At 52.9% G+C, this 12,369-nt stretch overlaps 1 protein-coding gene across 1 annotated transcript in view; it reads left to right on the top strand.

Annotated features, from left to right (window-relative positions):
• FAM178B (family with sequence similarity 178 member B) overlaps positions 1-12,369 on the top strand; it is a 98,609-nt gene that overhangs the window by 21,482 nt on the left and 64,758 nt on the right. The window contains 3 exon segments of the mRNA XM_057743370.1: positions 2,337-2,489; positions 8,956-9,061; positions 11,589-11,668. Of these exon segments, the coding sequence (XP_057599353.1) occupies positions 2,337-2,489; positions 8,956-9,061; positions 11,589-11,668 (339 nt within the window).

Genomic DNA, 12,369 nt, shown 5'->3' with positions numbered 1-12,369 from the left:
GTTGGGGGCTGTGGACTCGCTTTCCAGGTTCCCTGCTCACTGGATGGATAGCCTTGGAAGTAAACGGTTTAAGACATCTCTGTAGCCAGAATAACCTTTCTAGCTCTTTGCCTTTCTCCTGAGTGTATCCAGGATTCTAGAAGTCGTGGCCTAGATGTTTTAAAAATTCCCCACAGAAAAGGAGTTATCTGGGCAAACAGTGTTCCAGGCTTTGAAATTGCTGATAATTTTCTGGGCACGTGACATTTTCAAGTAGTACTTTGAGAAAGCCTTTTTTGACAACAGCCACTTTGAGGCGGTTGTTTTGATGTGGGATCATTTTGATGGGACAATTCAGTTCTCTGCTTCAAAGAACATTACTCACTGATGTACAAAGCTAGCAGCCTCTTCCATCCCTGAACAGGGCTGGGGTGGGGTGGAGGGTGCTAAGCAAGGGTGTGGATCTGGAAGGGGCGAGGCCAAGGCTGGGGGCTGGCCACCATCTGGTGGACAGGAGTCATGTGACCACCACAGTTGCCCCTCATAGAAAGGCCCCCATCATCCCGAGCAGATCATCTCCAAGGACTGCTTGCATCTTGAACAGACCACGTCCTACATTCTCTATTCCTTAAAGTTAAAAGACCTTATGTGTGTGCTGGGGCAGGGGAGGGGAGGATATTTATACCACAACATCATCCTTTATCCTCAGTTCTGGGCTGCACAGGAAATCCTCAATTAGATGCGAGAGAGTCATCTCAGAGCTCTTAGTAATGCACATACATTATATTTAATATCACAAAAGTCCCTTTGAATGGTGATTTGTTACTGGAGCTGAGAACTTTTTACAGATGAATCTAGTTCTTACAGACTTTAAATAATTTGTAACTTTTTTAAAATTACGCAAGCAACATAGGAAGCCATAGATACTCAAAAACTCAACCGGCAAAGAAATTAACAAAACAAAATTGTTTTACCATTTGTGTGGTGGTTTGCCAAGGCTACTTCCAAAGGCTGCGGGATCAGAATCTCCCTTTTTCTGATGTCATTCCCATTCATTGTGCCATTTCATCCTTAGGATGACCCTCTGTACCTTGATCACTTGGCTAGAGAGTGACAGGTTTCCTCTGGCCAGCTGGTGGGCCACCAGCTCTGCACCTCCACCTCCAGTGCCGGTTGCTCAGTCCCAGATCTTCATGGGAGCCCCAGGCAGTGTCCCCTCCGAGTTCACTGTCTCAGGGCCTGGCTGGGAACCTGGGGCCTTCCTCTGGTGAGAGGAGGGGGTACAGTGGCTGTGGCTTGTTTTATTTTGTTGTTATTACCGTTAAGTGTATGTTATGTTACTGCAAAATCAAGCTGAAAACAGTTGTGTTAAATAAACAGGAAATGTCTCCTCTTCCTTCCCCTACCCCATCCTCTTCCCTAGGGATGACCCTAGACCATGGTTGGGTGCGTCAGATGTGTGTGGGGTGTTGCGTGTGTCTAAGAACGTGTGTGTGCATGTGCAGGTGTTTATCTGCACGTGCGCACATGCGTGTGCTCACACCCCCCGCACACACACTCTTCCTATTCTGCAACTTGCCATTTTCACCCACCATGTTCTGTGCTCAGAGGATTGCTCCATCCTGCATGGTGCAGAGATTTGCCTCATTCTTAGGAATCCTCTTCACCACCTCTCTTAGACACATCCCCACAGAGTTGGAGTATACCCCCTCACCTTCTCCCTGTTCCTTCCCTGTCCGTGGGTCCCAGCTCTGATCCACTAAATGAGATTCTCAGGGCAGGGGGCCTGGGCGTCTGCATTTAGCAGTCTCCCTGGGGAGTCTTCCTGCTCACCGGAGCTTGAGGATGCTCAGAGGAAGAGTCTGGGCTCCCTCGACCTGCTGCACCCGCCCGGGGCTTCTCTGCTCTGCCCCTCTCGGAACCCTGTGGCAGCTCTGAGGCTGGTCCACTTGCTGGAGGGCATTGCCGTGATTCCTTTACACTTTCCCTGGCCATGCAAGGGCAGCCCAGGCCTGACTCATCCTTCAGAGCCTGGAACCCTCAGTCATGGGCACTCAGTGAAAGTCTGAGCAGAGCCCACGGGTGGGGCAGGATTTGGGACCAGGACTTCTGGCTCCTGGACTAAGGCCCTGAGGGAGGGATTGGGTTCTGATAGAGAGTGGGAGGGGGAAGGGCCCCTCAGTCTGCATCCCTCAGGCTCTCCCTCCATCAGCAGGTGGCGCTGTGCTCCTGGTCTGGTCCCCACCAGGTGGGGGCTGCAGGGCGGTGACAGCCATCTGGTCCTCCCTGGCCTCCCTCCAGGCTGCAGACCAGGTGCGCCTGCTGACACCCTGCTCTCCTGCCCCTTGGTTTGCCAGGAAGCTGGTAGAGAGGTTCTCCATGTCACTGCACGTCATCCCAGCAGTACATCCAGGCGAGACTGTATTTCTACCCAGGCATCACCCCCTGCCCTGCATCCTGGACTGTTCACACCTGAAGCCACGGAGCCACCTGGAAGAGCTGTTCCTCAGGTAACTGTCAATGCAGCTTGACCAGGCCCCTCCCTCAGGGAACCCAGTGGTAAGGACCACCCCAAATGAGGCAATCTGAAGCTGTATTTTGCCAGTTTGGATATGTCAACTTTTAGGGGAATAGATGAAATAGCACAGGTCTACTTATAATATTTCATTTACTGATTTAGATATACATAACTTTAAAAGAAATCTTACATTACAGCAGGTATTAGGCATCTGTTATGTAATTGTGTTGCCTCTTCCTCCCCCACACTCCAGTGTCCTAGAACGGCTCTGGTCAGGCTCATCATACACGCCTTCGGGCTTGTGTCTCCATCAACACTGGAGCCACTTTCCCAGCCATCCAGCTGTTTTCCAGAGCCCGTCACCGCCCCTTCCTCCTCCTCGGGTCTGTGTGATGCTGACCCTGAGAAGTTTGTCCCCAGCCCCAAGTACACTCTGCATAACGTTAGGACAGCGCCCTGATCCTCCTCTCGTTGGAGGTTGTTCACGGTCCTTATCACATAACCCCTGACTATGTTGATGTTTTAGGGGATTTTTTGAAAACTTTACTGCAGTAACATGCAACGCTTGCAATTGTGGGTTCACATGTCTAAGAATAAGAGAGAGAGAAAGCCCACAGGATTCAGTGCAGCGGCCCTCCACAGGGGGCTGGCAGCCTGCTAGGCCTTGGCGGTGGAGGGCATGGAGGAGAGGCCACTCCCTCCCCCCACCAGCCTGTAAGGCACGTGGAAGTTGGGGCCACATTAGGACTTGAATACAGGAATCTTCTCTTTTCTGGCTAGTCCATCTTATTTTATAATAGATAACAGTGTTTTGATGTGTTTCCTTTAAAACTCTTTATCATGGGAAGTTTCAAACATACATAAAAGTAGAGTGTACCTCCATGTACCCCTCACTCAACATCAGTTACCAACTCAAAGCCAGTCTCAATTCATCTCTACCCCTGCCCACTAACGTTGTCCTTTCAGGATTTTTTTTAAATTAATTAATTTATTTATTTATTGGATGCGTTGGGTCTTCCTTGCTGCACGTGGGCTTTCTCTAGTTGTGGCAAGCGGTGGCTTCTCTTGTTGCAGAGCACAGGCACATGGGCTTCAGTTGTTGCGGCATGCAGGCTCAGTAGTTGTGGCTGATGGGCTTCATTGCTCTGTAGCATATGGGATCTTCCCGGACCAGAGATCAAACTCATGTCCCCTGCAATGGCAAGCGGATTCTTAACCACTGTGCCACCAGAGAAGCCCTGGAATTATTTTTAAGCCTATCCCAGACACATGCAATTTAATTCTGTGAGTACTTTAGTCTGTGTCTCTAAACGACTCTATCTTTAGACATAACTTCAGTACATTATCACACCTAAAAAATATAGGAATATCTTAATAGCATTAATATCAGTCAGCATTCAGATCGCCTTGATTGTCTTATAAGTGTTTTTTAGTATGTTGCTGAAATCAGAATCTAAACAAGGCCCAAATGTTGCAATTAGATGAAGAAATGTTAATGGTGAAATTATGTCTCATGGCATTGATTCCCTGACATATTTGACCATTTTTCTCGTTTTTCTCGATGTACAGATTGTTTCCAACTTTTCCCCCATTGTAAACCATGTGGTAGAGAGTATCCTTACACAGAAATATTTGACTGCAGTTCTGGAATAGATCCCTGGATGTGACGTGAGATGATTGGGTCTGAGGGTATGAATGTTGGTAAAAGTTCCCATTGCCAAACTGAAAATATTTCTAATAAAGAGATGATCAAGGAGGGGGGGAAGGAGTGAAGGGAAAGAAGAAAGATAGTGGAGCTGGAGGAAGGAGAGGGACAGAGAACCAGATAAGAGAGGAAAGGCAGGCGGCTTCCTGAGCTGCTTCTCCTCGGGGTTTGTGCCGACAGCAGGTTTTCTGTCCCTGGCTGGACGGCCGGCAGGAAGTGTTTGACAGATGAGATGGCCCTTGGAGCGGTGGCCTGGGATCAGAGCATCCGTGCCAAATGGGGCCAGGTGGCCAGCCAGCTTCCCTAGAGCGGAGAATCCAGACCGTCCGCCCTCAGGTTTGCTCACGGAGCAGAGCAGAGATGGGGCTGCGGCCCCGGCTCCACGGGGCTTCCTGGAGGAATGCCCGCACCCTGCCCGCGGCCAGGTCAGGGGATGCCTGCCATGTGCTGGGGAAGGGCCACTTCCTGAAGGTCACCCTTTAGCCTGGGGGTCATCCTTTATTTCCTGTTTGCGCCAAGGACTTCAAGTCGAAACACGAGAGGGGGAATAATAGTTGTTCAATAATTATCTCGTTGTGCACAGCCGGAAACTTGAAGCTGGAGGAAGAAGAAAAGATTACTTCTTCTCTCAAAGAGCAGTATGGTTCCATTTCTCACCATACAAAAAGTGAGCACTTTGTGAGAGTTTAGGTGCTTTTATTCTCATTATACGCCTCTGTATTTTCCACACTTTCTGTGATAAACATGTATCATTTTTATCATTAAAGGTTTGGGGTGGAAAGTGAATGTGATTTTAGAATATCCTTTCTTGAAGTAGATTCACCTCTTCTTACTGCTTGGTGGAAAGGGGTAGTATCTTTCTTTCCACTGTACCAAGTGGGAAAACTTGGCGCAGATGAAGCCACCAGTTTGTCTCAGATCTCAGAGCAAGGGAGGGTGCCAGGCCTGGTCCTCCCAGCTTGGACCTACACAGGTTTACATGCAAGAAATCTGCTCCCGGAACCCACAGCTGTGGGACCGGAGGTGGCCTGGACCACCCGCTGTCGTTCATCACCCGGCTAGACGTGTGACCTCAGGTCAGTTCCCTGGGACCAAAGTCACATGCTGTGACAGAAGCTGGTACCAGAGGCTGAACTCTTTCCTCCTCCCCTGACAGCAGTTCAGAGGGAAATGCACCCCCTGAGTGGAAAAGCTGCAGGACCTATGCCCACAGGCAGCTCCAAGGCAGGAGCCAGTGCCGTGGCGGGTGGGGGTAGGGGGTGGAGCCTGCCCGCTGAAGTGTGCCCTGGGTCCTCCCCGGACTCAGTGTGTGCGGGAGCCGCAGGACGCATGTTTGTCCTCTGGGTGCACCTGCCGCTCTCCCCGTGAGGTGTTTGCAGTGTGTTCTCAGGGCACCTCGTGTGCCGGCGGGGACCTTCCTCGGCGGGCGGGGAAAGGGTTGGGTCCGAGCTTCGAGGTGTGAATGTTGTGTGTGCACCGGACCTCCCTGAGGCCTGGGCCCCAGCTCCTGTTTTGCCACGACCTCCTCATCTTCCTGGCAGGCAGGGGGAAGCCCAGGTGAGAGAAATACAGCAGTTACAGAGCGTGGACAGGGCTGAGCCACCCAACTGGCTGTGCCTGCCCCCCAAATCCTGAACCAGCGGAAGCGGCCAGCCAGGCTGTTGCTGGCCCCCTGGGCTGCTGACCAGAGTGGCGCTCACTGATCTTTAAACACAGGGAGGAAAAAGAAGAGGAGTGGGGATGAGCCCTCGGACCGTTTTTCGTTGCTCTTCTCCCTCGGCGTTTCACTTAAGCTTACATTTGAGTGGCCTGGCGAAGGCACAGAAACTGATACCGTATAAATAACGACACTCGCTGTTTATCCCTCTGCCATCACTTGGGATTCCCAAGGCATTTAGAGACTTTGCCCTCTGGGACTGCTGCCATAAAGTAGACGAGAGGTGGGGGCTGGAGGGGCCCTGACTTGGGCCTTATCAGGAACACACAGTCCAAGCAGAAGGCTGGAGCTCCGCCAGCAGCCCAACATGCTGACCCAAGCTGGGCCTTTGTTTTGTGTGATTCCCCTTTTTGGCTGATTCCCTCCCCTGCCCCCACCTTCCTTCCTTCTGTTCCCGTGGCCCCGTGTGCTTGCCACGGTGGCTGGGGATTAGCGCATCTGACTGTGGCCATTCCTTGTCCGGGTGGGGACCTCCCCTCCCTGGGATCCTCAGGGTTGGCAGCTGGGGCTTCGCGCTCAGCTGGGCCTGCCTGGCATCTGCTGCCGATGGGAGACTCTGCTCCTCCCCTTCTCGCTCTGAGACATTCTGACATTCTCAACATAACTTCTGACCTTGTCACTGGCTTTGCCACAGGCACAGGCACCCACTTGGACCCGATGTCAGCATTCTTGGTTTGTGGACATGCCTGGATTTTTGTAAATCTGGCAGCAGCTGATTCTGTAACCCGCAGTGTTTGAGTTTTCAGTTCACACACCTGCCATCCGCTTCCCTCTCCTCCAGGCCTCCCCACCTGCTGCTTTGCAGACTCTCCTCCTGCCTCAGATCAGGGCAGTGTCTGCATGCCAGGCCGGTCCCCACCCTTCCACCAAGCGGGAGGTTACTTCTGCTGTCAGCCTGTTCTTCCACTGAACGGTGGCAGGGCTCGTGGTGCAGCTGAGGCGAGGCAGCACTGCCCTCACACCGGAGCACACGTGGAGGAGGTTCCTCGCATCTCATCTAGCTGTTGGCACAGAATTCCTTGAAAGCCGTTCGCTTCGAGGCACAGCTGGACCATGCCCTTTCTGCCTATCTCCGGCTCCTGGTCATACAGACTAAGCCTGCCTCAGCAGCAGTGAACTCCACGGCAGACTGATCATTTCTCTGGCAGAAACTGCACTGCAGAGTGGTGTAGCAGAAGGGAGACGTTGTCACCCAAGGGATGTTTCTCCCTCTGAGCAGCAGTTGGAAATGTGTTGATCTGAGCCGACAGAGGCTTGTAGAATCAGTTCCCCTACTGAGAAGCTGGCAGGTGCCCATAAGCAGAATGCCAGAGCCGGAGTCTCCTTGGAGTCCCTGGAGCGCCGGCCTCCGTGCCACATGGCCCCTGGCCAGGTCCTGCCAATTGGTGAGGTCCTCCAGACACGGTTTGCTTGGCTATTGTCTGTGTTCGGGGTGCTGTGCTCAAACCACGCATGCATCACGGGGGTCAGTCCATGAAAGTATCCGCGTGACCGAGCGCGTGGAGCAGAGTGGCGTGTGCCAGCAGCCCTGGGGTGCACACGTGTTTGTATGTACAAATAAAGGTCTGTTTTAGAGCGGTCAACTTCACAAACACAGGAACAAAGCCGCTTTCTCCTCTGAACTTAAATGATTTGGAAAAAAAAAAAACATATACAATTTGTAAATTGCCTGGATATACTCAAGGAGACAGCAACTTGGCTCGGAGGAGAATCTTTGTTTTGGAGCATTCTGTTCCTGGCAGATTAAAATATGATGTCCTTTTTAAAAAGGAGAGGAGGAGGTTGGGCTGACCGAGGAAATTTCTAACTAGAGTCATGACTTTCAATGCTGTCTGAAATGTTCTTTGCCTGGATTTGGCCATTAAAAAAGAAGAACAGACATGAAGTTACTTTTTCATTTTCTGGAACCCTTATTAATTGCCTTTAGGACATTATCTAGAAAGAGAATAAAGAGGCATTCACCAAACTCGGACAGAGTAGGAGAATCCTAGCCGAGACACAGCCTCCCTGGGATGCCCAGGAGTACAGGAGGGTGATGAAGTCCAGCCAGCCCCTCCTAAATGAAGCGCCTTCCACCAGAGGCCCTAAAACCACTCGAAATATATCACCTCCTCATTGTACAGGGTCCAGATGATCTACCAGGGCAGCAACGTACTCAAAGCAGGGCTCATCTCCACGCCAGCACCTCCGGGGAAAGGGAAAGGCCCCGCAGGATCCTATCAGGAATGGCCCCAGGAATGTGGCGAGTCTGAGTGCCCTTCCCCCTTGACCCTGGGACTATTGCTGCTCACGTGGTTTCCAAAGGATCCTCTGTGGCACCCTTGGTTGTTACTTCCTTCCCAAAACTGCCCCGTCTTGGGCCCCTTTCTCTTACTTTCCCATCTTCTCAGGTGTCCCCTTTGTTTCGGAAAAACACAAGATGAGGCAGACATGTCTGTGTAACCAGACCCTGGACGCTGGCCCCACGTGGGCCCCAAGGGTAATTCTGTCTGTCCGCTGCGGCCTGGAGCCCTCAGCTAAGAGGTGTGACTCTCAGGCTCTCTCCTCATTGCAACACAGATACTTTTTGAAACTGGTTAATATCTCAGTTTCCCCCTCCATTATATGGGAGGGACAAACTGTACTCCCCAGTCATGTGTTTAAAACATGGTGGAGGGAATTTCCTGGTGGTCCAGTGGTTAGGTCTCGGCGCTTTCACTGCCATGGCCCAGGTTTGATCCCTGGTCAGGGAACTAAGATCCTGCAAGCTGCCCAGAGTGGCCAAAAAACAAACAAAAAACACTATGAGATGTGTTCGTGGACAGCAGAAGATTCTGATGGTGCCACGGGTTGTTTTTCCTTCCAGCAGCTGCTTGCACCAAGGGCTCCACCAGCTTTTTTGTCCAGAGTGGTGACTGATGCGATTCTAGTGTCCTGATGAAGCTGAAATCTGCAAGCCCTCCCCCCGCTACGGCCCCTGACCCAGCCTCGCTGAGGCAGGCGTGTTGGGGAAGGCTGCCTCCCTGACCGCTCCCCTCTGTCCCTCCACCCCCGCAGCTCCCCGCCGGCCCAGCAGCTGTCCTTCCTGCGCATCGGCCTTCTGAGGAGCCTCTACCTGCCTGCGGGCCACCGCCCCAAGCCCCTGCTCCGGTGGTTGTTCCAGGTGAGGACCTCAGCCTGCCACTAGGTGGCGGGAGTGTGCCGGCCCAACAGCCCGGGCAGGGCCACTGGCACGAGGGGCTGGGCACCCACCCTCTTCTGGCCTTGGGTGCTACTGGGTTTTTCCCAGCTGAGGCTGGAGGAGAGAGGGAGGCTTGTGATGATGAAGTCAGGGAGGTGCAGGGACTGGCCTGTGGTCTCACTCTGGTCCCCCCCGAGTGTGTGCTTCGCAGGGTGTTGCTTTGCCACCCGAGGCCCTCTGTGTGATTTGCGCCCGGCCACTCAACAGGTGCTCGCGTTGTGTCCAGGCTCATCTCCAAGTCCCAAGTGCTGGCCCTGGTTCCACGGGCAGCAGGAGCACAGCCCTGCAGCAGCCTTGCAAGTGTGAGGGCCCTTGTGAATTTTGATCTGGTGTGCTCAGGTGTTTGACTCCTGCTCTGGAGTTGTAGGTCATCGGCTGGAAAAGCCTAGAAAAGCTGCTCTGTCTTCCCCCTCTTCCCTTCGGGTTGCTGCCTGGAGAACATGCATTCTGCCCCAGGCTCGGAATCTGTGCACTGAGTACAGTGAGAAGCCAGCAGGGAGAGTCCAGAAACCAGCTGCTGGGATCTGAATGCAGGGCACGGGGATGCGGCCTTGGCCCGCACCCAGGACCATCCCTGCCTGGCGACTGGCAGGTCCCAAGTTCCAGCTGGTCTCATTCCTGCCAGTTGGAGCCTGGACCCCAGCCGTAAATTAGAGCCACCATGCGGGGTGGATTGTTCTCGGAACTCCTGGGCCACAGCAGATTGGCTGCCTTCCAGAAAGAGCCCTCCAGCTCTCTCTTCTTCCCTGTGGTTTCCTTCCCGTTGACCCTCCCTGCCCCTCCCCCAGTCCTGGGTGATACAGGGAACAGAGCGGCCATTATTCTCTGTCTGCAGTCAGTGCGGCTTCTTTCTCCCTGCACAGTACATGACAGGCACACCGTCGGGCGTCAGAGGCACAAAGAGCAGATCTGAGATGTTGCCCATGGAAGGTCCTTGTGTGACCCTGACACAGCATGGGGGTGTGAGCAAGCCCCGCCCTGTGTCTTCCCCCACCTCCTGTCACCTGGTGGGAGAGTTGGGGGGCGTGGGGGGGGAATTAGACCAGAGGACCCAGCCCTGCTCCTCCACTTACTGCTGTGTGACTTGGGGAGTTATTTAACATCAGCTCTGTGCCTCAGTTTCTACTCTGTAAACTGGGGCTGGTAGTCCCATATGAAGGTTGAATGAGGAGATCCTGTGACCTGCCTTGTCCTTATGGTCCCCCTGCGGCTTTGCACAGGGCCTGGGCTTCATCTGGAAGGGATGGTGTTAGCACAGAGATCAGGTGCTCCATCTTCAGAAAGGAAAAACAAAGCTCCCCCTCTACCTGCCCCAGCTGAAGTCAGATCAGTGAAAGGGGTGCACTTGGCCTTGGGAACCTCTTCTGGGGGAGACCCTGTCCAACTACAGGCCTTAGGATGGGCTCTGATGTTTCACTTCCGGGGTCTTGGTTTTCTTGCCCTTTGGAATTTATTTTCCCACAGCAACAGCAGCATTAGTTTCTTTGAAGACCTTGGTTAAGGACCAGGTACATGCTGAGCTCTAGGGAGAGAAAGATGGCAGTGATGTCCCAGGTAGATGCGCAGAACATGTCTGTGGGGCTCTGTGTACTTCGGAACCTCATGCTGTTGATGAGGACTCCAGTTGCGAGAGGCACAAATCCATGGGGGCTCCCTGAAGCTGCTGTTGCGGGGGGGGCGGACTCCTCTGAAGGTGCAGGGGTGGTTCTTGGGATCCAAGGGCAGGGATACAGCTGGGCCTCAGAGGAGCTGGAACCATGGTGGAGAAGGATCAGGATCCTAGGACAGGCTTCAGCTTCTCTCTATACCCCAGGCTCCATGGTCAAGTAAATTCCCAAGAAGGAGAGTCCGATTGGCCTAAGAAGGGTTCAACGACCATCCCAACCACCCCTGGCCTGGACCAATCAAAGGCAACTAGGGGAGCAGGTTTACGGGGCTGCTGGGGGCCCACATACATACCTGGGGTTGATTCTGAGAGCTAGGGGGTGGGGAGGTTGGGCAGACCTCTTCAACCCTGCTCCTTCAACTGTTTCTTTGGAAAGTTCATCCGGAGTCCCCACAGGGACTAGTTTCTGCTGCCTGCCACCCTCCCTGCTCCTGGGGGCTTCAGCGGGGTGAACAGTCGATGCTGGGTGAGTAGGCTTCAGCCTTAGTGCTCACGAATTACAGGAGCTCATCACTGGAGCCCTAGTATATACTTCCCAGGTAAGCCTTGCTGGGGAAGGTGGACAAAAGCGGGACAGTTATGCTCTCAGTGAATTTATATTCTTTTGGGGAAACAGTCACTTGTTCAACTATGAAGAAGTTAGGAAAGTAGCAATAATGACAATATCCCTCTACCATGTGGATTTGTGAGGATTAAATGGGACTTATTTAATATGGTGTAATAAAGGTTTACTGCTATTACTGCATAGGAACGACCTAGCTAACCTGTTTTTTCTGCTCCTAGCTGCTGACATGGCCTCCAGAAACTTCTTTGGGAGCCTTTGGTCTCCTGTGGGACCTCAGCATGGATGGGCTCTTCTGTCAGTCTGGTCAGTACCTCAGGTGCAGCTTGTAGGCTGGGTACCCAAGCTCGAGAGCCTACATAGTACTCAGCTCTCAGCACCCTCCCCCTACCCCAGCCCAGTGCGCAGGTGAGGTGCTGGTGGGGACATTGCATCACCGGGACACTGAGACATCAGGCCATCTTTGGCTCTGGCTCCAGCATTAGTAAAAAGCTGAGCCAACAGGCTCCTTGGCACCTTATCTGACCTCAGATCCACATTACCAGGGCCAAGTCCAGGCTGACTTCACAGACTTAGGATCCCAGAACAGACTGGAAGGGGGCTTCTCTGCATTTATGGGGACAGCTTGCCTCCAGCTTCTTCCTGAGAGCCCCAGTTTGCTTTGGTGGGTTCCTAGAACATCTGCATCAAATCAGGGAAGCTCTTTGGGTTGGAGTCACCAGCGGGGAGGGCCCTGAGGCTGTGCCCCCACCAGCAGCCCTCCTCAGCTCCTAGGGCACCTGCAGAGCCCCTAAGTTTGGTCTGGGCTGGCATGAGAGCCTTGAGCCTATACATTTGTCCTGACTTGTAAGGGATACTCTTAAGTCATTTTTATACTTTAAGATATTCAGAGTTCCACAGAAGCAATTAGTTTCCCCGTTAGTGGCTGCACCCTTCCCGGGCTGCTGTCATTTGGTGCCTGAACCTAGACTCTTTGGCACCAAAAAAATATCATGTAACCGA

Source organism: Hippopotamus amphibius, chromosome 7 (assembly GCF_030028045.1).
Source record: "Hippopotamus amphibius kiboko isolate mHipAmp2 chromosome 7, mHipAmp2.hap2, whole genome shotgun sequence".
Classification (NCBI taxonomy): Eukaryota; Metazoa; Chordata; class Mammalia; order Artiodactyla; family Hippopotamidae; genus Hippopotamus; species Hippopotamus amphibius.
The sequence above is the reverse complement of the archived record's forward strand: the minus strand, read 5'-3'. Positions and strand labels throughout refer to the sequence as shown.